The 26,359-nt window shown below is 39.2% G+C and overlaps 2 protein-coding genes and 1 non-coding gene across 4 annotated transcripts; all 3 read right to left on the reverse strand.

The window, feature by feature from the left end:
• Nucleotides 1-2,701: 2,701 nt before the first annotated feature.
• LOC113684084 (uncharacterized) lies at nucleotides 2,702-11,080 on the reverse strand. Its single transcript, XR_016188437.1, has 5 exons — nucleotides 11,015-11,080; nucleotides 5,465-6,140; nucleotides 4,942-5,040; nucleotides 4,271-4,776; nucleotides 2,702-4,127 (listed from the first exon to the last, which is right to left on the reverse strand). It is a non-coding gene; the product is annotated as an uncharacterized LOC113684084 (transcript).
• A 1,284-nt stretch (nucleotides 11,081-12,364) lies between these two features.
• Nucleotides 12,365-18,845, reverse strand: LOC149042247 (uncharacterized). 2 transcript variants are annotated; one of them, XM_089212624.1, is made up of 6 exons: nucleotides 18,353-18,845; nucleotides 16,049-16,123; nucleotides 14,386-15,141; nucleotides 13,880-13,978; nucleotides 13,052-13,557; nucleotides 12,365-12,907 (listed from the first exon to the last, which is right to left on the reverse strand). In XM_089212624.1, exons 3-6 carry the CDS (start codon nucleotides 15,089-15,091, stop codon nucleotides 12,668-12,670), a joined length of 1,551 nt encoding a protein of 516 aa, XP_089068750.1. In that variant the 5' UTR covers nucleotides 15,092-15,141; nucleotides 16,049-16,123; nucleotides 18,353-18,845; the 3' UTR covers nucleotides 12,365-12,667. The 2 variants fall into 2 exon arrangements, with proteins under 2 accessions (XP_089068750.1, XP_089068749.1); XM_089212623.1 differs by lacking the exon at nucleotides 16,049-16,123 and having other exon boundaries at nucleotides 18,353-18,606.
• Nucleotides 18,846-23,080: 4,235 nt separating this feature from the next.
• On the reverse strand, nucleotides 23,081-25,758 carry LOC113684091 (uncharacterized; the record flags this gene model as incomplete). The annotated part of the gene is made up of 4 exons (XM_089212627.1): nucleotides 23,081-23,832; nucleotides 23,976-24,481; nucleotides 24,648-24,746; nucleotides 25,170-25,758. Coding segments are annotated over 4 exons (1,434 nt in total), but the record flags the coding sequence as incomplete, so codon positions are not given.
• Nucleotides 25,759-26,359: the final 601 nt, after the last annotated feature.

Consider the following 26,359-nt stretch of genomic DNA (forward strand, 5'->3'; position numbering starts at 1 on the left):
GCGGAGTTGGAAAACTTTATGACAATTAATCCTTTTCTAAAACCCTCCCTGCACTTTCATATAGTTGATTTACTTAACGGTGATAACATTAACAGTTATTACATTTAGGCCTTCAACAACACCTCTATTCATGGGTAAAGGACATTAAGTCTGGCTTCCAAACAATAACATTTCAAAATAATTTGAAAGAGAGTGGGAACGAGAGGGGGGGGGGGGGGCGCTTAAAATCTCCCATGTTACTTAGCGCTCCTGTTGTGGCGCGAAAAAGGAATATGGCGAATGATATCAAGTTGATACTTTGGCGAGCGTGTCAGTCGGAGAAGAGGTAAACAGTCCAGCATATGTACTGAAAAGTCTGTAATTTACTAATCTAGTCATACTAAAAGCAACTTAGTTTGGGTTTCTTCTGCCCCAGGAAACAAGAATAAAAAAAATGAGCCATTTTGGATGGAGTACACTAGTTATTAGCTAATGACTTTAGCTAGGTGTCCTCCGTTAGCTAATCTATAGCTAAAAACATTGACACGGTAATAAACTTTTCATTCATTCATTCATTCATTCATGCAGTTTGTCTTCCATATCGTTACAAGCGTATTTTTTTAGAATTTTATGATTAGTAATGATTCAAATTTGACATGAATATCTTTCGTGATTGCACGGCAAAATCAGATATGGTTATTTTTTTCAAAAGAAAGTTCAAAGATCTTGGGTTAAGATTTATTTCTTATAAAATAATTCAAATAGTACGCGCGCTCTGATTGGCCATAAAACCGTTTTACATGAGCGTATGTAAACACGGTTTTCGTTCCTCTTTCATTAGTTATTTTATAAAAGAAATGTAAAATGGTGTCCGTGTTTACATAGCCTGATGTAAACACTTGGGAGGTTGGCAGAACACTCGATAAGCTGGAAACCACTCCGCTTCGCGTCTAACCTGACCAGTGATTTGGGTATTTCAGGTACATATGTACCTTGCAAGGTTGTTTTCTCACATGTTTACGGTAAATTCGTGTCACAATACGCAGCAAATTATGTCGCATTTCTTGAATTCAAGTTATTTTGTATTTAACAAATAGAGAAGCCTTGATTGTGCTCTGTTCTGTTATAAAGCACGCAGGAAGCGGCTAGAGCACGAAAGAAGTGTAGGGAGAAACACGAGATGTAGTCGAGTGTTTCTCCCTACTTCTTGAGTGCTCTAGCTGCTTCGTAAATGCTTTACAACAGATGTTCTTACAAATTGGTTTTCTCCTTGAGGATTTTCGTCTCTGCTCACATTATAATAACGTAAATTATGGCGCCTGGCCTTTTTAAAAACCTTTGTTTGGTTCTTCTGTTGCTACTTACCGGCTCGCTTGTTCCGAAATTTCACTTTCAATTAACGAAAAAAAGCCAGAGAGAAGTTCCAGAAAAGGTCAAACATAGTACCATTTGGCACATGGCGTGACATCTTTAGCTCTGCTCCATGCTCTATACTCGTAGAGCACGCTCTTCCTACCAATGACAGCACGCGTTATATCCGAACTTTATTATAAATTGACATAAGTCAACAACTTTGAAATTCAGATTTTGGTATGAACTTTTTTTACTATTTATGGTATTTTGGTACCTCGTGAGGAAAAAAAATTGAGTATATTAATGTCCCACCCCTCCCTCCCCTTCTCCCCCCTCCCTCCCCCTTCTCCCCCCTCCCTCCCCCTTCTCCCCCCTCCTTGTGGGGCTGAATTATGTGATGAACATGGCCAAGACGAATACTTTTTTGGGACTAAAATCACGCAGAAAAATTGATGAATACATTTTTGTAATCTAAATCACATACTCTATTGAGGAAGAAGTAACTTTCAAGCTCAGAAAATAATGAGTACTACAAGAGTCTCTTTAGTTGGTGATCATTTCCTTTATTCTCATGACCTTAATGTTTGATTCAGAGGTGATATTGTAAGGAGAAACTGGATGCTAGTCACTCCTACAGGATTAATTGGTGTATTTTCCTTGACCCAATCATGTTCTAGAAATACTCGTGGTTTTCTGAGTTTCTGAAAAAAATATCCAAGGAGAATAACTATAAAGAGAATTGTTATAGTGGTAATCAATTGTTTAACAGATATAGAATTGTCCTCACATCTGTGGTGCTTCCTGTCCTGAGGGATTTTGTTTTGTTGCTTCATTACAAGTGATCATGTTTGATGCAAGTTGCAATGATGTTCTTGTAACATTAAATTTTGGTATGAAACTTAGTTTTTCTAACACACTGGATGGGATTGGTTTGTTTATCTGAGCTTTGTGCATTGTTTAATGAATATTTATTTATTGGTCAGTGCAGACCCTTGCATGAGTCTCAATAATTATTTCCATAAGTGGCTGCTGATAGTGTAATAGGTGGCTGTACCCAGAAAGGGGCCTTAATCCTTAAGCCCCTACGAGTGACTAGCATCTAATTTCTCCCACTATATAACCCCTGAATCAAATGTGAAAGTCATGAGAATAGAAGAGATGATCACCAACTGAAGCAGCTCTTGATTGTTGAACACTCCTAGTTGGCCTCTTTAGAAATGTATAAAGAGCAGTATAGAGAATATGTATGATGACATTGAGGTGTAAGGGGCTAAGACCTTGACCCAAACAGGACAGCCTGCTTGCAAACCAAACTGAGTGCAATAAGAGGTCTTACATGCAGCCTAGAGAGCTGCCTTTACAAGTCTCATCTTTTGATTGCCTTTTTTTGTTTTACAGAATGTGAGATTGATTGTATAGCATGAAGTGAAGATTCCTTGCTTCTTGCCATTGGTGAAAGGTACATTTACTTGATTCAAAGGACATACAGTTAGTTTTTGCCATATGCCAATTAAGATGTGCTGCATAAATGAAATTTCCATTTGCCAAGGTTTATGATTGGGGATTGGGAAGCAAAGCCCAATGGTTGGAATTTTGAGTGGTTAGGATTCATTTAAGTAAATGCTTATAAATGTCATTGTTACATGTACCAGTTGGTGTCATTATCTCCATTTTGATCAGCTTCAAGTATGCAGCTGATTCTTGGTGACACGGGTTTTGCAATGTCAGTGACTGTAGCATCATACTAACAGGCATCAGTCTTTATACTCAATGAAGGTCACACTTCTTACATCTCATGTTAATGTCCTTCCCTGCTTAAGAAATAAGTAGAAAGTGTTTTAGTGCTAACTTTTCAATCTTGATTAGGTCAGGGACTTTCCACTTTGTTCATTCAGCATCGAAGCAAGAACTGTTTCCTCAGGTAGGGTAAAAACTGTTTTTGAGGTATTTGAATTTCACTTTTGCAAGAGTACCGGTAGTGCTGGAAGATAGAAACACAGTCTTTATTGCTATTGCTGTGATTTCTTCTTATGACAACGAACGATGATTTTGATTATTCATCTCAACAGCTTCTTGTGATCATTAGGTTTGGAAAGAGGTTCAGCCCTTTAAAGCTCAAATTCTATCCTTCAAAAAACTCTGCAAATCTGATCATTTTACAATACCTTGAACAAATAATCACTACATATCATAAACAAATAATCACAAAACTTAATACATTAAGCCAGGTTTTTCCAGATTTGCCCTCGAAGCTTTGCTTTTTTAAGTCACGTATATGATTTCAAACCAGTTAATTTACATGAAAAATTACGCTCTTCTTATTGGCTGAAAAACAAGTACACTCTAAAACTTATAAATCAATAGACGCCTTCTAGTCAAAGAGATTAAAAATTAAAGAAGAATCGACCTACTCCGAACAAATCGAACCAAATCTCCAAATATAACCTCTGCCGAAGAAAATACGTGTCTCGTATCGACCATGTCAGACACAAGCAGGCCTGGGAATAACTCAAACCCATTCTTTGTAAAAAGTCGTGCAAGGCCAAGTGAAAGACTGTTAGATGGTACATCTTTCAATTCTTCTCTTGCTATTATCCGTTCCTATTCTTTGATTTCTGTTAACCTTGCAATTCTCCAAAAGCGTTTCTAAGGCATTAAACACTTTGTTTGGATAGTGAACGACGTCATTTTCCAACGTACCCCCGGATACGAATCTGTCATTGGGTACACGTCTATGACGTCAAACCCGCTTGACACATGGCTGACATAGCGTAGGCGCTGAATAGAAGAACTCGCTGAAAAAGAAATAAAATAAGACAAAATGAGATGGCTCGAACAGAAATTCTAGTTAAACATACAACTGATGAAATGTTTGAATTTAAGACCGCTATGATTTTTTGGTCATCAATACAGAGATTGCCTTTCAATATGCACAAACCTGCGGTGTAAGAAATCTACTATCTGTTGGGTTGAATTTCTTTCCCTTGTGCTTACATAAAGCTGTAGTTGATTTCCAAATGATCTTGGCCTTATACTTTAGAACTTCTTTGCCTTGTAAGTCAACTTGTGTCTCTTTCAACAAATTTATTACTTCTCCGATGACCTTCTGGAAAGTTGTAAAATTGACGCTGACAGGATAGTGAAGTCCAAGGTTTAAAAGTAATACACTGGAAGGCTGCTGTAATTCAGTCGTATTAAGAACGCTTCGAATGGCTTTCAAAACCTCCCCAGTACGGAAGTCGAGACTATCGTTTTTCGTCCTGCTCTGTTGCTCGGTAATTATTGGATAGAGCCAATTATAACTGTTTTTGCATTTAAAGTAGAGCTTTCTACATAGGGCCCGAGAGCTGATTGACTGATACAGGCGAACCCCTAATGAATCACCGTACACCCAGAGAGTTCCAGAAGAGATGTAATTTGCTGGTAGAGACCAGTTGTATGATTCTGTAAGAAGGCAAATAATCAATGAAGTGAGGAATTCTTTAATTATTTACAATACGCTTCACGTTTAGGTCTTACTATCAAAACTAATTACAAACCATTGCCGGCAAAATAAATATGTTTGCTTGTTCTTCTAATTTGACTTGGCCATGACAGGTCAGTTTTTACGTTCAAGGTATGGCCGCCATTTGTCATTCCTCCACCGACCAAATCCATCCCACAACTTATTACATGTGGAAGAACACGATTCTGGAGAATGAAGTTTGCCTGTATAGAACAAAGATGCAAAAAAAAAAAAATGATTAGAATTTTCAGTTATATACGATGTTTTCGAAGAAATCCGAGATTCCTTTGGTTTTCCTTTACTTTACCACGTGACTGGTCCAGAAAACTCACGCCACTTTCTCAACCAATCAGATTTAAAGCAAAAACTAATCGTAGATTGGTCACATGTGTTTCCCGCGCTTGACGATGCTTGTGTGTTTTCACTTTGAGCGCTCATTGGCTGCTCATGAATATTGCCTTTCATTTGATTGACCGTTTCGATTATATTGATATTGGTTTACGACACTCCATCGGAAAGCGCTCTAAGCGAAAAATTTACTCGTACGGCGCTTTCGCGGCAAACGCTGCCAGGTTATTACACACCGGCTAATGGCAAATTTTTTTTTCCTTCTACCAGGTTACTTACCACCTAATGAAAGGTTCGTCTCTGCCTTTGTTACTTTTATCCCCAAAGGCCTTCCGCTCTGAAGAGGCTGTACCAAGTAGTCATCCAGGGGGCCTGGAAGACCCTCCCGCTGAAATTTCCCTTGAGCGTTGCCCTTAATAAACCAGTCACGTGGTGGATCCCTGAATCCGTCACACAGACTATAATCCAGATAAATAAACAGCTGATAGATACCAGGCTCCATGATAAGAAACAGAGCTTCATAAGTTCCATTATTGTGATCAAAAAGAGTCGCCGCAATGTTTTCTGGACCGCGTACGTAGACCCTCCAAGAGTCTCCACCAATGACTTTCGTTACATTATCCGACGTTTTTGATTGGATGAAAATCTTACTGTACTCTCCCGCAGGCCTGATGTCCTGAAATATTATCTCACTTGTAGAGGCATTGGTTCTGTTAGGTTTTTCCCAGCCAGCCTTCACTTTTCCCCAGTCCATATTGTCATAACACAGATTGATCATAGCTTGCCAGTCCATGCGTGCTCGGCGCTGACGCACCCACTCTCGACGGAAATCGTCGTATTTATTCGCTTTGTTCGTTTTTGTTAAAGAAGGAATGGCAGGTGGTCTATCAATGGAGTGAAAACAAGAGTGTATGACACCAGGAGGATAAAACAGAGGACGAGTGAACGAAGAATTCTAGATGAAACTGTGAAAAGAAAATATTGTCTTTTTAATTTGACTCATGTACTTTTTTGTTTAGACTCGTTTTCGTTTAATTTTGTACTGTTTTTGTTGTTTTTGTTTGTTTGTTTGCATCAAGTTGCATTGTTACGGGGGCGACGGTATTCAGCCTTTTTAGAACCAATCCAGTTGATATCTTCTTCGTTATCAGGGGCTGTCGGAAGAAATTTCTAACACTCTCGTACAGTTGAAACTTTTTCAATTGCTTCTCTTAAAAGCTCCAAACAACTTGCTAGCTCGGGCTATAACGCAACAACAACAGGAAAGTGTCGGTTTCCAGCTTATAAAGGTGACAGTTAGAAAGCTGTCAATATTTGACCAACGTCATTATTTCTCACTTCACTAACAAATCACGTTGAGTTACGTGACCTCTGCGATACCAATGCAGCGTTCTACCAACTGAGCTAACAAGCTAACTGGGAACTGGTCATCATGTTGGTCCCAAATAAACCCGTGAAGTCAGGCCTTATTCTCACTACTGCTCAAGTTCATTACTGCGAAGATCGCTTTCATATTCTTGTCTTTATCCGCAGTTCAAATATATGATTTTCAAATATTCACAGTCGTTTTATTTGTCACTTCACGGGTTGATTTGGGAACAACATGATGACTAGCTCCCAGTTGGCTTGTTAGCTTGGTTAGTAGAGCACTGCACCAGAAACGTAGAGGTCATGGGTTCATATCCCGTACAGGCCTGAATTTTTTCAAGCCTAATTTTCACTACTGCTAAAGTAATGTTCATTACTACGAAAATCGCTTTTATATTCACGTCTTTATCCGCATTTCAAATATAGGAGTTTCCTATATTTACAGTCGTTTTAAAACAAACAACAGTAACTTAACAATGTATGCATCTACAAGGAAAGTTTAAAATTAACATGATAAAGTTGATGATTAAGTGTGAGTTGCTCCCATTGAAAATGATGTGGATAGCTTTGTGATTTTAGGTTGGAAAGTTGTGGAAGCGTGATCCAAGATGCTAAAACACTCATCAGAACATGGAGTGCGACATTGTGGAGAATTATGTAAATGTATGAAAATGTGAGAGGTCCTATCACTGGCTAAGTGCTCACACACACGTGTGGATAAATGCCAGGACGTTTTGCCGACATAGCAGGCATTACAGCGCGCTCATAAAAACTTGTAAACCGCACACGTACAGCCCTGAAATAGTGGGCTTCTAATGCCTGCTATGTCGGCAAAATCCCCCGGTATTTATCCACACGTGTGCGTCAACTTAAAATCAAAGAAGCTATCCACATTCAATGGGAGCAACCTACTCTTACTCATAAACTTTACATGTTGATTTAAAATATTCCTTGTAAATACACACATTGTGCTGTTACTATTGTTTGTTTTGTCCAATCAGTATTTTGTTACACCCTTAAGATTCAACTTTGTGCTTTGTATAAATCAAAACTGAAGATGACAATAGAACTGTCAAAACACGTTTTTAAAAAGTGTTGATTATTTGCTTCAATTCGTTTGTATCTACTGCTAGTAACACCTTTTAGTAATAAATTAGTTGAAAGAAAAGCGCTTGTTGATACCGTGGGGATTAAAAGTGCCGATATGAACTATAAATTTTTGTGCTAGAGTTTGTGCTTTCCGAACCTCCAAGATGTAGGGAAAGGCCTAAAAACTGCTTTATGCTCATTAGAAATTTAAATCGTGATGATGGCGGCTTACTAACTGACGCCCATTTAGACCTCGTCAGAAAAAGGGAGGCTAATTGATGAGCATGTAAAAGGACCTCTTGTTGCAGCGTTTAGATCACCCCTCATAAAGGCACTAGACAGGACTGTCGAAACGTTGGGTCTATGAATTGTAGCTTCTCGGTTACATTCTCTAAATCTTTAAACTAGAGTAGCATCAAACCATGTCCGACAATCTAGTTTTGACTGGATCATAAGCCTTGGAGTCATAAGCGGAGCCGGCAGAAAAGGGAATCTTTCTGACTCAGACTCTTTCAAGCTTATGACTCCTCTTTCGACCCCGATTTTCGAGTCTGAAGCGCTCCAACGACTCCGACTCCTTCGCCAGTGGAAACTCAACCTCACAGAATATGCTTCCACGCTAAAATTCGTTGAATCAGGTCTCATGAATTATACACAGTCTTGAGAAGATGTGTAGCTTAAAGGTAAGCGCAGAAACGAAGTATGTTGCAGTGTTATTTTCAAAATAGCAAATATACACTCACCACACACACTGCAACTGTTCTGGCAATTTTGTAATGATAGATTTTTTAACTAGTTTGTAGTAAGTGTGTAGCATAGAAGAGCCACCCCTCCGATGGATATGCTAATAAACCATTATCATTATCATTATTATTATTATTATTATTATTATTATTATTATTGTAATTGAGATGTAAAGGATCTATCCAGATTCCGATTTCTGTAGAATAAGGCAGGGAGAGGTTTCTGAAAGTGTTGCTTTTAAAAATAAGGGGTCTCAATCGGACCATTTTTTCATTACCAGTCTCTTTTAACAGCATAAACACCTTTTTTACTTATGCTGAAGTCAAAGATTCCATAGTTAGGTTACTCACAAGAAGAAAGTTATCTGACAGTCATATTAACAGATCTTCTTGTACCGATAATAAGTTTCTAGTTCTCTTCCTTATTTGAAATCTCGTCTCCATCTCTTCTGCATTGTTGACGTATTGATCGTATATTCATCCTCCAAGGGGTTACTTACAACTCCATTCAGGAGATCGGCATTATTAAGGGTTGATAGCCTACTGAAATATCTAGCAATTTGAAAAACTGAAAGTCATTCCTCCTTGATGAGCAATTTTTCTCCATTCCCTTATCTAGGACGCTTCATTTTAGATGCTACATCAGCAGGATTTGCCTTGTTGCCGGTTCCGCCTTCTCCTTGTAAGAATATCTCCTGTAAAAATGACCGCACTCGTAGAGAAAATCTGGTAAACTTCTTTTCCTTCTTCAAAGCTCAACCCCTTCCAAAGATGGACTGTGTGCTGTTGTTGCAAGAGATTGTAAATTTGTAGACGGAGCACCACTAACGATTGCATCTAGCACATAATTTTACAGGTTTCTGCTCCCTTTGCTTGGTTAAGTGGCGCCCAATGTCGAGAGGTTACTCAAGATTTTTTAATTCCTGATAAATTTTTACGCACCTTTTGCAGAACCACAATTCTGAAGCCTTCCCAGTGATTAGAAAATTGCCCACATTGTACGCTTTTCCAAGCTCTCAGACTCAAAGGAAAAGTTGTTCAAGGCTTGAATGCCAGACATGCTGTGGTTCTTTAAAATTTTGAAGAGAGTCCTGAATTTCTGTGTCGGTGGCGTAGCACCCTTTCATCCCTCCCTGTCACTGCCAAGCCTTGGAGACCGTACTTGAATCAGACTAATCTTGCGGTATGACTTAGCGATCCCCAAATCAGCACAGATGCTTGCTATCGCCGTTAAGCCACACTTAAAGTAAAAGTAAAGTCACATGAAGCAATTTATCATAAAAAGGATGCGAAAACGACATAAACAACGCTAGCGACATGTATGAAGCTTTCTATGGAATACCAGAAGGGGGAAAACGGGGAGGGGGGGTGTTGAAAGGGTGCTACACTGCTGTTGCGAAGGCTCTTTCCAAAATATGAAGAAGTAAAGCATGGCTGGCATAAAAGCTTTCAACAGCTTTTCCTTTGAATAGTTTGGGATTGGAAAGTGTAAAATGTGGTAAAAGGCATTTTGTTTTACTGAGACAGCCTCAAAATACAGTTCTCCACAAGTTCCAACAGAAAAAATATGTACTTACTGACTGAGTGGGAGGGCCGGACGGAAAATATTCGGGTGGACCGAGCACAACGACGTCCGTGTGCCATGACCTAGCGCCAAATATCTTCCTATCTGGCTCAATCAAACTCAGTCAATCAGCATTTTATTATATGACCACTAAATGTTGTAAATTTCAAAAATTTTGTTTCAACCTAAATAGGACGCGATAGACGGGTGCACGCGGGAAACCACGAAAAAACGATTCTACAATACAAACCTATCCCTTGTTTTCTCGAGTCAGAGCCATAAAGACACAAAATTCTATGAAAACGCGACTTTTTTATTATTTTCATTTTACCTTTACCACTCAGTTTTGCAGCAAAGCTGAGTGAGTGTAGAGCCGGGACAGCTTTCTCCGGACCTGCTCACCTCACGCTATGGGATTGCGCGTGCAGTTTTTATCATATAACCGTACGGTTATATGATAAAAGTACTTCCGCCACTTAGCCAGCCATCTAAGGATGGTGGAAGATTTCGTGTGGCCGCATCTCAGGCCCAAGTTGCCATAACTGGTCAACAGGGACCTTAAATAACCCACGCACTTTTTGTAAAGAGAAGGGAACGTAGCTCACGCTGTTGTGGTCTGGCCTTGATTCCGATATCGAGGGCACTTGCAACACTTCCTTCCAGAACTTGCAAACTCCTCAACGCAGTCCAGCCAAAGACCCCGCAAAGTATTATAATTAACTCAGAATAGCCTCGGAAGAGGAAAGTTAATATAGACAACTCTACTCTACTCTACACGACTAAATGTAACAGGAAAAACTGTCCCGTAATTTACCTAAAATTCGATGAAGTCATCTCCAAAGCTTCCCATAGGTGAAAAAAATATTGGCACATTGAGTAAAGTTATAACAGGTATATAAAGTGTTTCATTTGTGTAAATTACTTTTGGAAAACGTCGCTGTCAACTGCCGACGTCCATTACTCAATTCGGTAATGTTTGATATATGATATCTACATACATTTATGAATCATTTTTTCTAATAGAATGTGTCAGCATTAGAATTTCTATGATAAGTGACGCCTTACATCAGCAGCTACACATGTGTTGTTTTTAGACAGTACTGCCACAAAAGCTACCGTTGGCGAACCCATTCTCAAATTGAAATTCAGTGAATAAACATCAGTTTATGACCACTTTCATTCAGCATCAAGATATATTCTGTTTTCTCAGGTAGGGTAAAAACTGTTCATAAGGTATTTGAATCTCACTGTTGCAAGATTAGTACTGGAATATGAGAACAAATTCCATATTGCTATGATTTCTTCTAATAACAACGAACGGTGAATTTGATTATTCATCTCATTAGCTTCCTGTGATCATTAGATTTGGAAAGAGATTCAACCCTTTAAGGCTCAAATTCTATGCTTGAAAAAACTCTGCAAATCTGATTATGTTACAATTGTTGATACTTCACAGAAAACTCGGGTAATAATCATAGGTTGCCAAATATTCCTTCTCGGTCAATCCATCAAGGTGCCTTTTTATTTTGGAACAAATAAACAACTGTTTTGCTATGGGAAGTGGATTTTATTTCACTGGAATCTGGCATCAGCAGAAACTGGCGATGGTGAAAATTAAGAACTTTTGGCCCTCCAGCGATAAAACATATCTACCAAACCGATGCGTGCCAGCCAATCACAATGAAGAAAACTTCGTTAGTGAAGGTTTAATAATTTGAACAATATCTAGACTTAAGAAAGTTAAAATCTTGCTTAATATGTATCAATAGGCAGCATATACGTGCTCTTACATTAAAGTTTTCATTCCCAGGTTTTTGGTATTTCGTCACTAACACAATTAACGGGTATAAAAGGCATTACATCATTGATTTTGGTAATTGGCTTGAATTTGGAAAATAAGTCATAGATCTGAATTTACCGAAAGGTATTATAATTTCAGTGATGGAGAATATTTTTAGCATGGCTGGTTTCATTGCTCTGACTTTTTACAGTTCATTGAAGATAACTGAACAATGAAATGGCTTCCTACGAAATTGCGCAACAACGTCCATATTATACCATTCTGAAAAAATAACTTATACCCTATATATTATAAACGAATGATCACAAAACGTAACACATCAAGCCAGGTTTCTCCAAACGTTCATTTCACGTGCAATATCTCCGCCGCGGACATCATCGCTAAAAATCATCACTCAAAGGACAGCTGCGCATATTCAAAGAGCGAGAAAATCGCACCTGTAAGTAGAGCAGATTGTTACACTTCATTCAATGAGTGGCACAAAAGCGTTGATAACTACCACAACCGCTAAACTAGCTTTTCACGTTTTTTTACAGAGGAGTATCTATGAACGAAACGTCCTCTAGTGCCCTCGTCTATTGATTAATTATTTGTTGGACCAAAACGCCAGTGTCCCAAATAATCGTTTGCTTTATTAAACCTTGAATAACAATGGAGGCTAAAAATCTACCAGGCCATTAAAAACTTTATAAATCAACCGACGCCTTCTAGGCAAGGAGACTACACACTGAAAGAAGAACCAAACTACTCCGAACAACCAGAGTCTGGTTGTTAGGGGTAGTTTGGTTGAACCAAATCTCCAAATATAACTCGGCCCAATAAATTACATGTCTCATATCGGCCATGTCAGACACAAGCGGGCCAAAAATCTTTGCGTGCCTGGTCAAGCTAAATGTAGAGACTTTCATTTTTTTTTGTCAGCTGGTACATCTCCCAATTCTTCTCTTGCTATCATCCGTTCCTATTCTTTGATTTCTGTTAGCCTTATAATTCTCTAAAAGCGTTTCTAAGGTATTAAACACTTTGTTTGGATAGTGAACAACATCATTCGCCAACGTACCCCCTGGATACGAATCTGACATTGGATACACGTCTATGACCTCAAAACCCGCTTGACACATGGCTGACATAGCGTAGGCGCTGAATAGAAGAACTCGCTGAAAAAGAAATAAAATAAGACAAAATAAGATGGCTCGAACAGAATTTCTAGTTGAACATACAACTGATGAAATGTTTGAATTTAAGACTGCTATACTTTTTTTGGTCATCAATACAGAGATTGCCATTCAATATGCACAAACCTGCGGTGTAAGGAATCTACTATCTGTTGGGTTGAATTTCTTTCCCTTGTGCTTACATAAAGCTGTCGTTGATTTCCAAATGATCTTGGCCTTATACTTTAGCACTTCTTTGCCTTGTAAGTCAACTTGTGTCTCTTTCAACAAATTTATTACTTGTCCGATGACCTTCTGGAAAGTTGTAAAATTGACGCTGACAGGATAGTGAAGTCCAAGGTTTAAAAGTAATACACTGGAAGGCTGCTGTAATTCAGTCGTATTAAGAACGCTTCGAATGGCTTTCAAAACCTCCCCAGCACGGAAGTCGAGACTATCGTTTCTCGTCCTGCTCTGTTGTGGGTTAGTTACTGGATAGAGCCAGCTATAACTGTTTTTGCATTTAAAATACAGCTTTCTACAAAGGGCCCGAGAGCTGATTGACTGATACAGGTGAACCCCTAATGAATCACCGTACACCCAGAGAGTTCCAGAAGAGCTGTAATTTGCTGGTAAAGACCAGTTGTATGATTCTGTGAGAGGACAAATATTCAATGAAGTGAGGAATTCTTTAATTATTTACAATACCAATGGTGGATCTAGAGGAAGGGCTTAGCGGATCCGCCCCCCACTTATTTTGGGTAAAAAAAAAAAAGAATCGCAAAAAGAAGAAAAGCCCGTAGGGCAAGCGACAATAAACAGCCCCCCATCCTTAGCTCAAGGTCTGGATCCGCCATTCAATACACTTTGCGTCTAAGTCTTACTATTAAAACTAATTACAAACTAGTGCCGGCAAAGTAAATTTATTTGCTTGTTCTTCCAATCTGACTTAGCCAATGACGGATGAGTTCTTACCTTCAAGGTATGGCCGCCATTTGTCATTCCTCCACCGACCAAATCCATCCCACAACTTATTACATGTGGAAGAACACGACTCTAGAGAATGAAGTTTGTCTGGACAGAAAAAAGATGCAAGAAAAAAATTAGAAATTTAAGTTATACACAACGTTGTTGAAGTAATCTGAGATTCCTTTGGTTTTCTTTTACTTTGTTATGTGATTGGTCCGCGCTAATTTCTCAACCAATCAGATTTAAAGCTAAAACCAATCGCAAATTGGTCACGTGTTTCCCGCGCTTGAAGATGTTTGTGTATTTTCACTTTGAGCGCTCATTGGCTGTCATGAATATTGCCTTTCATCTGATTGGCCGTTGGGATTACGTTGATATTACTTTGCGACACTCAATCGAAAAGTGTTCAAAGGGACAGATTTATTTGTACGGCGCTTTCGCGGTAAACGCCGCCAGGTTATTACATACCGGCTAATGGCAAAATTGTGTTTTCCGTCTGCCAAGTTACTAACCATCTAATGAAAAGTTCGTCTCTGCCTTTGTTACGTTTATCTCCAAAGGCCTTCCGTTCTGAAGGGGCCGTAACAAGTAATCATCCAGAGGGCCTAGAAGACCCTCTCGCTGAAATTTCCCTTGAGCGTTGCCCTGAATAAACCAGTCACGTGGTGGATCCTTGAATCCATCGCACAGACTATAATCCAGATAAACCAACAACTGATAGATACCAGGCTCCATGATAAGAAACAGAGCTTCATAAGTTCCATTATTGTGATCAAAAAGAGTCGCCGCAATGTTTGCTGGACCACGTACGTAGACCCTCCAAGAGTCTCCACCAATGACTTTCGTTATATTATCCGACGTTTTTGATTGGATGAAAATCTTACTATATTCTCTCGCAGGCCTGATGTCCTGAAATATTATCTCACTTGTAGAAGCATTGGTTCTGTTAGGTTTTTCCCAGCCAGCCTTCACTTTTCCCCAGGCCATATTGTCGTAACACGGATTGACTATGGCTTGCCAGTCCATGCGTGCTCGATGCTGACGCACCCACTCTCGACGGAAATCGTCGTATTTATTCGCTTGGTTCGTTTTTGTTAAAGAAGGAAATGGCAGGAAGTCCATCAAAGGAGTGAAAACAAGGGTGTATGACACCAGGAGGATAAAACAGAGAACGACTGACCTTATGGGAAAATGTTCAAAACAGCAAAAACGTTTCATTTGCGTTGTAAAACTTGATTTTTCAATAGGATGAAGAATTCCAGATGAAACTGCAAAGAAAATAAAAGTTCTTTTCAATTTAACTCATATAATCGTTTTGTTTAGATTCTTTTTTTCGTCTAGTTTGTACTGTTTTTGTTATTTTTGTTTGTTTGTGTGCTTGTTTGTCTCTAGTGGCATTGTTACGTGGGTGACGGTATTCAGCCTTTTTAGAACCAATCCAGTTGATTATCTTCTTCGTTATAAGTGGCGTGATAGCTAAGGTAGGAAAGAGGCTGGAGAGAAGGTGAGACGGGTAAGGAAAGGGGAATTTTACCGCTTACCCTCATGTGAAACAACTTTAGCTTGGTCGGTGAAAGTGAAATGACCTACATCCTAACTAACTAAATGCGAAGGCCCTTATTAAGAGGCCGAATAAATCGTGATATTACAATACATATAGCCTCGGGACAGCATCTGTCGCCCCGATGTCTTGACTTTACCAGGGACCTTAAGCAGTGAGACGGAAACGCCGAGGAAGACGTCAATTAGGAAATGACTTAAGGAGGCTCCATATGCTTTTTGTTCAACGTTGGTGAGCGCGCCAGCGTATAGTTTTTCGAGAAAATTTTTATGTTTCCGCTTTTCTAGGTCACTAAAAGCCATCAAAAGGGCGATGAGCAAGGTTCGGACTATTTATTGCTGTAGTAGTATTATCATACTTTCGTCATTAAGCTAAGGCTTTAAATGTTTCTTTTCAAGCTAGAGTTGTAAATTCGATTCCCAGGTTGATACACGCGCATTCCATAAACACCAAACCAAAAAGGATCTTAAGAAGCTTAAGAATAATCTCGATTTTGGAAACGAGCACGTGGCAATTAAAGGAAACAAAGGAAAGGTAAAAAACGAGCAATAAATTTTACTTTGAGTAACGACTACGAGCTAGATAACATAATAACAAAGCAAGTTATTGCTTACCAACGTTCGCGGGTCTTGATTACTTACGGAGGAATGGGGTTGTGTAACTGTTTCTAGGCAGAAAATGGAGCAGCGCTATTGGTGGAAATATGGTGACGAGAAAACAAGGATAGATTAGTTGAATGAAAAGCGCTCGTTGATACACACGCGGCACAAGCTTCAGCTGTGAGAAGGACTTTTAGAAATGGATAACTCGCTAAAATGGGTTCTTTTCATTAAAGTATGCGGTCAGATAACAAGCGATACGCTGTGGAAGTAACGTGAGGTATTTTTATTGAGGATCTGAGGCATTTTTTCATTCCTTAGAGCGGTCGTAAATATTGCCATACAAACTCTTATAATTCTGCTATGACTGTTATTGCGCAAGATGATCACTTCACAGCTGGAGCTTAGGTCGCCTGTGATTTGAAAGATAAATTTGTTGAAAAATATTATCAAACTGGCATAACTGTTAAAATTCATTCTAATCATGACGGTGTCTGAGCGAATATGATCATGCTGAAGTCCATCGCGGCTCGCTCATCATGGCGATCTCCGGTCATCACAGCAAGCCTCAGAAACTACATCGGCCGCCCTTCGAGTGAAAAAATAAGAGCTTGCTCTGGTATCCTTTCCGATGCGTTGAGTACGTTGAGTACGTTGACTACGTCTCGTGTTTCTCCCTACACTTCTTTCGTGCTCTAGCCGCTTCCTGCGTGCTTTATAACAGAACAGAGCACAGCCAAGGCTTCTCTACTTGTTAAATAACAGTGCAAAGTTTACAGCTCAATACCACGTATCTCTCTAGCTTTCATCCGCCAACATCTTGAAAACAACACAAAACAACGTGCCTCGAGATATTCGAACAGATCCACACTTCATTTCACACTGATACAGTTTAATGACGAAGCAACAATGGCGAAAATGGAAACGACTGTTTTCCACTAAGGCGGAGTTTAATTCAATACCAAAAGCGCTGAGTAAAATTGAAATAGTTAAAACTACGCGTTCCTACATATGTAGTTACTCAGAGAAATTGTATGCCAAGCGGTTGTCAGCACGTGTCAGCTCCGCGATCTACTACGAAAGTGTCAATTTCGAAGATTTTGTCTAGCACACGGCGACTGCCAGCAATAATCTTGCTCACGGAATTCTATCTTGCTACAAGCTACGAGGAGTTTTAGTCAGTTTTAGACAGATAATTTAAAGGAACTCAAACCCAATTCATAACCAGTGCGATAAGAGAGGACCCATCTCTTCGATTTTCATATAAAATATACAACAATATATAGGACAAAATTAAATGAAAATAGTAAAAACTATGCGTCCCTACATATGTAGCTACTCAGAGAAATTATATTTCAAGTGACTGTCAGCACGTGTCAGCTCAGCGATCGACAACGAAAGTGTTAATTTCGAAGATTTTGTCGGGCACACGGCGACTGCCAGCAATAATCTTGCTCGCGGGATTCTATCTTGCTACAGGTTACGAGGAGTTTTAATCAGTTTTAGACAGACAATTTTAAGGAACTCAAACCCAATTCATAACCAGTGCGATCAGAGGGGACCCATCTCTTCGATTTTCATATAACATATACAACAATATATAGGACAAAATTATTGAGATGCAGGTGTATTTCGGGTATAAACAAGTATAACAGTGCAAAGTTTATACCTCAATACCACGTATCTCTCTAGCTTTCATCCGCCAACATCTTGAAAACAACGCAAAACAACGTGCCTCAAGATATTCGAACAGATCCACACTTCATCTCACACTGATACAGTTTAATGACGAAGAAACAATGGCGAAAATGGAAACGACTGTTTCTAAGGCGGAGTTTAATTCAATACCAAAAGCGCTGAGTCATACGATCTAATGAAATTCAAGCCGACGGAATCTGAAAAAAACTATCAATGCCGCTTACAGCTCCATCTCCTACAACACAGTCAAAACTGATGGCCTGAAAACTGGTTGACTGGTTAGCACCTCCGCTTCTGCTCGCAACTCCAAATATCTAGTTTTCACCGGATGATAAGCCTCGGAATGGAATCTTTCCGACTCCGATTCTTTCAAGCTTATGACTTCTCTCACGCTTCGATTTTCGATTTTCGAAAATCAAGTTTCAAGCGCTTCTACAATTCCGACTCCTTCGCCAGTGGAAACTAAACCTCACAGAATTCGCTTCCTCGTTAAAAATTCGTTGAATAAGGTCTAGTGAATTATGCATATAGTTGAGAAGATATGTAGCTTAAAGCGGGAAAGCACAGAAGCAAAGTACGAAGCGGCTTTTTTTTTTTTCAAAATAGCACGTATAAACTCACCATACACTCAGCAAGTGATGCTCTTGACCAGTTTCTCCAAGATTTAGCAAACGGAATGAGATTTTAAATTGCTCCTCCTTTCTACAACTTCGTCTCTATTAGTAATGAGTTTATGCTGTTATAGACCACAACGTTCTTAGGCGACAAACTTAACGTTTCACCACACCATCAATGTCAAAAAGACAAACCCACCAAACAATTTCTCTTATCCAATATTGTATATGATTAAAGTGCCCAAGAAAGAGTAGTTTAGTATTATAACGCGATCGACTGACGTCACAATTCTATACAGTTAAGACCGGAAACAAATAACACGTGCTTAACACTAGTCTATGCAAGCGAGTTAGACTACGAGCAGTCCCTGATTTTTGGCGAAGTCCGGCGCGCGATCCAAAAAAAGTCAGTGAAAAAAAGATATGTAAGTTATATAAGCCCTTTACACCCTAACATCAGTATGCATATTATCCATACTGTTCTATATGCATTTCTTAAGGTTCTGACAAGGAGGATTTGTTGAATGATCATGAGCCTTTTTAGTTGGTGATAATTTCCCCTGTCCTTGTGGCCTTTATGTTTGATTCAGGAGTGAATATTGTAACTAGAAATTGAAAGCTAGTCACTCTCAGCGATTAAAGCGTTAAATTACAGAAGCATAAGTTATACATTGGGACTCTAAGAGTTGGACTTTGCTCGGCTGAGTGATTTTTAGGCGTCAAATTTGAATCTCAATTAGGTGAAACCAAACAGCGTTTTCGAAAAGTTCTGTTTTCGTCCGTCGTCACGTACATGGGAAAAAAGCGTTTTTCTGGAGAGCGTTTTACAAAAGTTCCATTTTCAGTGATCATTTTCACAGGATACGTGGGGAGAAAGCCGTATCCGTATAGAAAAAGTTGCTTTGCGTGACTCAGGCAATTTTGGGTAAACTTTGAAACCACAAATGAGATTAATCCTTGATTGCACTTGCGAATTACTTGTTTATCACGTAAAGGGCAAAGTGCTTGAGGGAATTGCATTCGCGCACGATGTCCACGCGATAAAGCCCTTTCAATGCCGCCACAAATGTCAAAACAAACGTAACTGACCACTGACCATATTGCTTGAGGTAGGCTGCCGGTCACTGTTGAAATAACTAAATGACCGGCAGTCGAACATTTTTCTAAAAGCGTCTTTTTATTTGTTAGAGACTTAGGTCGAGATCTTTGTATCCATTACCTCTTAATGGTGATAACATTAACAGTTATTGCATTTAGGCCTTCAATAACACCTCTATTCATGGGTAAAGGACACTATGTCTGGCTTCCAAACAGTAATATTTCAAAATAATTTGAAAGAGGGTGGGAAAGAGAGAGGGAGCGCTTAAAATCTCCCATGTTACTTTGCGCTCCTGTTGTGGCGCGAAAAAGGAATATGGCGGATGATAGTACAAGCGACTAAATACAGGAATGGCTAGACTCTGCCTTCTCTTCATTATGAAAGTAGCCATTTCTGTTTGATATTTCATTGTTCCGCTTCGAGACACGCGGTTAACCATATTCACGAGCAAGGAGTTAAGATATAAGATATTAACTTTTACTATTTTTATCATCCAATCACAGGTCAGAGGCATTCCTGTATTTAGTCGCTAGTAGTACAAACTGCTACGACTTACATCCTCGAGAGCAGTCTCTTTAGCATTGTTCAATTTAGTCAGAAACCTTTCCGAAAAAATAAAAAACAAAAATGCCTTGGGATTCTGTTGAAGTGGGATTAGCAGGTGGTGAAGAAACAGTTAATTTTGGACCAAGAAATGAAACTGGCTCGTCGCTATATCAAGTTGATACTTTGGCGAGCGTGTCAGCCAGAGGAGAGGTAAACAGTTCAGCATATGCACTGAAAAATCTGTAATTTACTTATCTAATAATACTAAAAGTAACTTAGTTTGGGGTTCTTCTGCTCCAGGAAACAAGAATAAATTTTGGTTGCAGTACACCAGTTATTAGCTAATGACTTTCGTTAGGTGTCCTCCATTAGCTAATCTACAGCTAAAAACATTGACACTGTCATAAACTTTTCATTCATTCATTCATTCATGCATTTTGCCTTCCATATCGTTACAAGCATGATTTTTTAGAATTCTATGATTAGTAATGATTCAAATTTGACATGAATATCTTTCGTCATTGCACGGCAAAATCAGATAAAGTTATTTTTTTCAAAAGAAAGTTCAAAGATCTTAGCTTAAGATTTATTTCGTGTTTAGTGAAAAAAACTTCCTTAAAATGGCCTGTACCAACCTGACCAGTGATTATTTTTATTACCGTACGTAAGCTTGCCATCTAACTAAGCGTGAAAACCTCTAAAACTGGGACTGTCCACTTGGTTTTCTCCTTTAGGATTTTCGTCTCTGCTCACGTTATAATAACGTAAATTACGGCGCCTGGCCTCTTTAAAAACCTTTGTTTGGTTCTTCTGTTGCTACTTGCCGGCTCGCTTGTTCCGAAATTTCACTTTCAATTGACGAAAAAAGCTAGAGAGAAGTTCCAGAAAAGGTCAAACATAGTACCATTTGGCACATGGCGTGACAGCTTTAGCTCAGCTCCATGCTCTATACTCGTAGAGCACGCTCTTTCTACCAATGACAGCACGCGTTATATCCGAACTTTATTATAAATTGACGTAAGTCGACAACTTTGAAATTCAGATTTTTGGTATGAAATTTTTTACTATTTATGGTATTTTGGTACCTCACGAGGAAAAAAATTAAGTATATTAGTGTCCCACCCCTCCCTCCCCTTATCCCCCCTCCCTCCCCTTCTCCCCCCTCCCTCCCCTTATCCCCCCTCCCTCCCCTTCTCCCCCCTCCCTCCCCCTTCTCCCCCCTCCTTGCTGGGGCTGAATTATGTGATGAACATGGCCAAGAAAAATACTTTTTTGGGACTAAAATCACGCAGAAAAATTGATGAATATATTTTTGTAATCTAAATCACATACTCTATTGAGGAAGAAGTTACTTTCAAGCTCAGAAAATAATGAGTACTACAAGAGTCTCTTTAGTTGGTGATCATTTCCTTTATTCTCATGACCTTAATGTTTGATTCAGAGGTGATATTGTAAGGAGAAACTGGATGCTAGTCACTCCTACAGGATTAATTGGTGTATTTTCCTTGACACAATCATGTTCTAGAAACACTTGTGGTTTTCTGAGTTTCTGAAAAAAGTATCCAAGTAGAATAACTATAAAGAGAATCATTATAGTGGTAATCAATTGTTTAACAGATACAGAATTGTCCTCACATCTGTGGTGCTTCCTGTCCTGAGGGATTTTGTTTTGTTGCTTTGTCGCAAGTGATCATGTTTGATGCAAGTTGCCATAATATTCTTGCAACATTAAATTTTGGTAAGAAACTTAGTTTTTCTAACACACTGGATGGGATTGGTTTGTTTATCTGAGCTTTGTGCATTGTTTGATGAATATTTATTTATTGGTCAGTGCAGACCCTTGCATGAGTCTCAATAATTATTTCCATAAGTGGCTGCTGATAGTGTAATAGGTGGCTGTACCCAGAAAGGGGCCTTAATCCTTAAGCCCCTAAGAGTGACTAGCATCTAATTTCTCCTTACTATATGACCCTTGAATCAAATGTGAAAGTCATGAGAATAGAAGAGATGATCACCAACTGAAGCAGCTCTTGATTGTTAAACAAATTCTCCTAGTTGGCCTCTTTAGAAATGTATAAAGAACAGTATAGAGAATATGTATGATGACATTGAGGTGTAAGGGGCTAAGACCTTGACCCAAACAGGACAGCCTGCTTGTAAACTAAACTGAGTGTAGCTAGAGGTCTTATAGGCAGCCTAGAGAGCTAATAACTGCTGCCTTTACAAGTCTCATCTTTTGATTGCCTTTTTTTTTTTTTACAGAATGTGAGATTGATTGTATAGCATGAAGTGAAGATTCCTTGTTTCTTACCATAACTGGCTTTTGATAAAACTGCTGCCTTTGTCTCATCTTTTGGTTGCCTTTTTTTGTTTTACAGAATGTGAGATTGATTGCATAGCATGGAGTGAAGATTCCTTGTTTCTTGCCATTGGTGAAAGGTACATTTACTTGATTCAAAGGACATACAGTTATTTTTTGCCATATGCCAATTAAGGTGTGCTGCATAAATGAAATTTCCATTTGCCATGGTTTATGATTGGGGATTGGGAAGCAAAGCCCAATGGTTGGAATTTTGAGTAGTTAGGATTCATTTAAGTAAATGCTTATAAATTTCATTGTTACATGTACCAGTTGGTGTCATTATCTCAATTTTGATCAGCTTCAAGCATGCAGCTGATTCTTGGTGACACGGGTTTTGCACTGTCAGTGACTGTTGCATCATACTAACAGGCATCAGTCTTTATGCTCAATGAAGGTCACACTTCTTACATCTCATGTTAATGTCCTTCCCTGCTTAAGGAATAAGTAGAAAGTGTTTTAGTGCTAACTTTTCAATCTTGATTAGGTCAGGGACTTTTCACTTTGTTCATTCAGCATCGAAGCAAGTACTGTTTCCTCAGGTAGGGTAAAAACTGTTTTTGAGGTATTTGAATTTCACTTTTGCAAGAGTACCGGTAGTGCTGGAAGATAGAAACACAGTCCTTATTGCTATTGCTGTGATTTCTTCTTATGACAACGAACGGTGATTTTGATTATTCATCTCATCAGCTTCTTGTGATCATTAGGTTTGGAAAGAGGTTCAGCCCTTTAAAGCTCAAATTCTATCCTTGAAAAAACTCTGCAAATCTGATCATTTTACAATACCTTGAACAAATAATCACTACATATCATAAACAAATAATCACAAAACTTAATACATTAAGCCAGGTTTTTCCAGATTTGCCCTCGAAGCTTTGCTTTTTGAAGTCACGCATATGATTTCAAACCAGTTAATTTACATGAAAAATTACGCTCTTCTTATTGGCTGAAAAACAAGTACACTCTAAAACTTATAAATCAATAGACGCCTTCTAGTCAAAGAGATTAAAAATTAAAGAAGAATCGACCTACTCCGAACAAATCGAACCAAATCTCCAAATATAACCTCTGCCGAAGAAAAAACGTGTCTCGTATCGACCATGTCAGACACAAGCAGGCCTGGGAATAACTCAAACCCATTCTTTGTAAAAAGTCGTGCAAAGCCAAGTTAAAGACTGTCAGATGGTACATCTCTCGATTCTTCTCTTGCTATTATCCGTTCCTATACTTCTATTAAAGACTGTCAGATGGTACATCTCTCAATTCTTCTCTTGCTATTATCCGTTCCTATTCTTTGATTTCTGTTAACCTTGTAATTCTCTAAAAGCGTTTCTAAGGCATTAAACACTTTGTTTGGATAGTGAACGACGTCATTTTCCAACGTACCCCCCGGATACGAATCTGTCATTGGATACACGTCTATGACCTCAAAACCCGCTTGACACATGGCTGACATGGCGTAGGCGCTGAATAGAAGAACTCGCTGAAAAAGAAATAAAATAAGACAAAATAAGATGGCTCGAACAGAATTTCTAGTTGAACATACAACTGATGAAATGTTTGAATTTAAGACCGCTATGATTTTTTGGTCATCAATACACGCATTGGCTTTCAATATGCACAAACCTGCGGTGTAAGGAATCTACTATCTGTTGGATTGAATTTCTTTCCCTTGTGCTTACATAAAGCTGTAGTTGATTTCCAAATGATCTTGGCCTTATACTTTAGCACTTCTCTGCCTTGTAAGTCAACTTGTGTCTCTTTCAACAAATTTATTACTTGTCCGATGACCTTCTGGAAAGTTATAAAATTGACGCTGACAGGATAGTGAAGTCCAAGGTTTAAAAGTAATACACTGGAAGGCTGCTGTAACTCAGTCGTATTAAGAACGCTTCGAATGGCTTTCAAAACCTCCTCAGCACGGAAGTCGAGGTTATCGTTTTTCGTCCTGCTCTGTTGCTCGTTAATTATTGGATAGAGCCAACTATAACTGTTTTTGCATTTAAAGTAGAGCTTTCTACATAGGGCTCGAGAGCTGATTGACTGATACAGACGAACCCCTAATGAATCACCGTACACCCAGAGAGTTCCAGAGGAGCTGTAATTTGCTGGTGGAGACCAGTTGTATGATTCTGTAAGATGATAAATATCCAATGAGGTGAGGAATTCTTCAATTTTTTACAATACACTTTGCGTCGAGGTCTTACTATCAAAACTAATTGCAAACCATTGCCGGAAAAATAGATATATTTGCTTGTTCTTCTAATTTGACTTGGCCAATGACGGTTCAGTATTTACCTTCAAGGTATGGCCGCCATTTGTCATTCCTCCACCGACCAAATCCATCCCACAACTTATTACATGTGGAAGAACACGATTCTAGAGAATGAAGTTTGTCTGTGCAGAACAAAGATGCAAGAAATAATGATTAGAAATTTCAGTTAGATACGATGTTTTTGAAGAAATCCGAGATTCCTTTGGTTTTCCTTTACTTTACCATGTGACTGGTCCAGAAAACTCACGCCACTTTCTCAACCAATCAAATTTAAAGCCAAAACCAATCGTAAATTGGTCACATGTGTTTCCCGCGCTTGACGATGCCGGAATGTGTGTTTTCACTTCGAGCGCTCATTGGCTGCTCATGAATATTGCCTTTCATTTGATTGACCGTTGTGGTTACACTGATATTGATTTACGACACTCCATCGGAAAGCGCTCTAAGCGATAGATTTACTTGTACGGCGATTTCGCGGCAAGCGCTGCCAGGTTATTACATACCGGCTAATGGCAAATTTTTTTTCCTTCTACCAGGTTACTTACCACCTAAGGAAAGGTTCGTCTCTACCTTTGTTACGTTTATCTCCAAAGGCCTTCCGCTCTGAAGGGGCTGTACCAAGTAATCATCCAAGGGGCCTAGAAGACCCTCTCGCTGAAATTTCCCTTGAGCGTTGCCCTGAATAAACCAGTCACGTGGTGGATCCTTGAATCCATCGCACAGACTATAATCCAGATAAACCAACAACTGATAGATACCAGGCTCCATGATAAGAAACAGAGCTTCATAAGTTCCATTATTGTGATCAAAAAGAGTCGCCGCAATGTTTGCTGGACCACGTACGTAGACCCTCCAAGAGTCTCCACCAATGACTTTTGTTATATTATCCGACGTTTTTGATTGGATGAAAATCTTACTATACTCTCCCGCAGGCCTGATGTCCTGAAATATTATCTCACTTGTAGAGGCATTGGTTCTGTTAGGTTTTTCCCAGCCAGCCTTCACTTTTCCCCAGTCCATATTGTCATAACACGGATTGATTATGGCTTGCCAGTCCATGCGTGCTCGGCGCTGACGCACCCACTCTCGACGGAAATCGTCGTATTTATTCGCTTTGTTCGTTTTTGTTAAAGAAGGAAATGGCAGGTGGTCTATCAAAGGAGTGAAAACAAGAGTGTATGACACCAGGAGGATAAAACAGAAGACGATTGGCCTGGAAAAATGTTTAAAATAGCAAAAGCGTTTCATTTGCATTGTAAAACTTGATTTTTCAATAGGATAAAGAATTCCAGATGAAACTGCAAAGTAATATAAATAATATAATTAATTTAACTCATGTACTCGTTTTGTTCAGATTCCTTTAGTTTTGTACCGATTTTGTAATTCTGTTTGTCTGTTTGTTTGTCCTAAGTGGTATTGTTACGGGGGGTGACGGTATTCAGCCTTTTTAGAACCAATCCAGTTGATATCTTCTTCGTTATCAGGGGCGTGATAGCTAAGGTAGGAAAGAGAAGGGGAGGGGGTAAGGGAATGAGAATTTCACCGCTTCCCTTCATGTAAAACAATTTCAGCTTGGTCGGCGAAAGTGGAACGACCTACATCCTAGCTAACTAAATGCGAAGGGTCTTATTGAGAGGCCGAATAAATCGTCATATTTACAATACATATGGCCTCAGGAAAGCATCTGTCGCCCCGATGTCTTGACAGTACCAGGGACCTTAGGCAGTGAGCACGG

The sequence above is a fragment of the Pocillopora damicornis genome, chromosome 7 (genome assembly GCF_964200805.1).
Source record: "Pocillopora damicornis chromosome 7, jaPocDami1.2, whole genome shotgun sequence".
Classification (NCBI taxonomy): domain Eukaryota; kingdom Metazoa; phylum Cnidaria; class Anthozoa; order Scleractinia; family Pocilloporidae; genus Pocillopora; species Pocillopora damicornis.

Bases quoted from the DNA above. Each gene is read 5' to 3' on its own strand.
- LOC149042247 (XM_089212624.1), bottom strand. From the start codon at position 15,091: ATGAAACGTTTTTGCTGTTTTGAACATTTTCCCATAAGGTCAGTCGTT. The intron at 13,979-14,385 runs GTTAGTAACTTG...TTTTCTGTCCAG, and splicing joins GACGAACTTTTCATTAGATG to ACAAACTTCATTCTCTAGAG. The intron at 12,908-13,051 runs GTTTGTGCATAT...TTTCTTTTTCAG, and splicing joins GTAGATTCCTTACACCGCAG to CGAGTTCTTCTATTCAGCGC.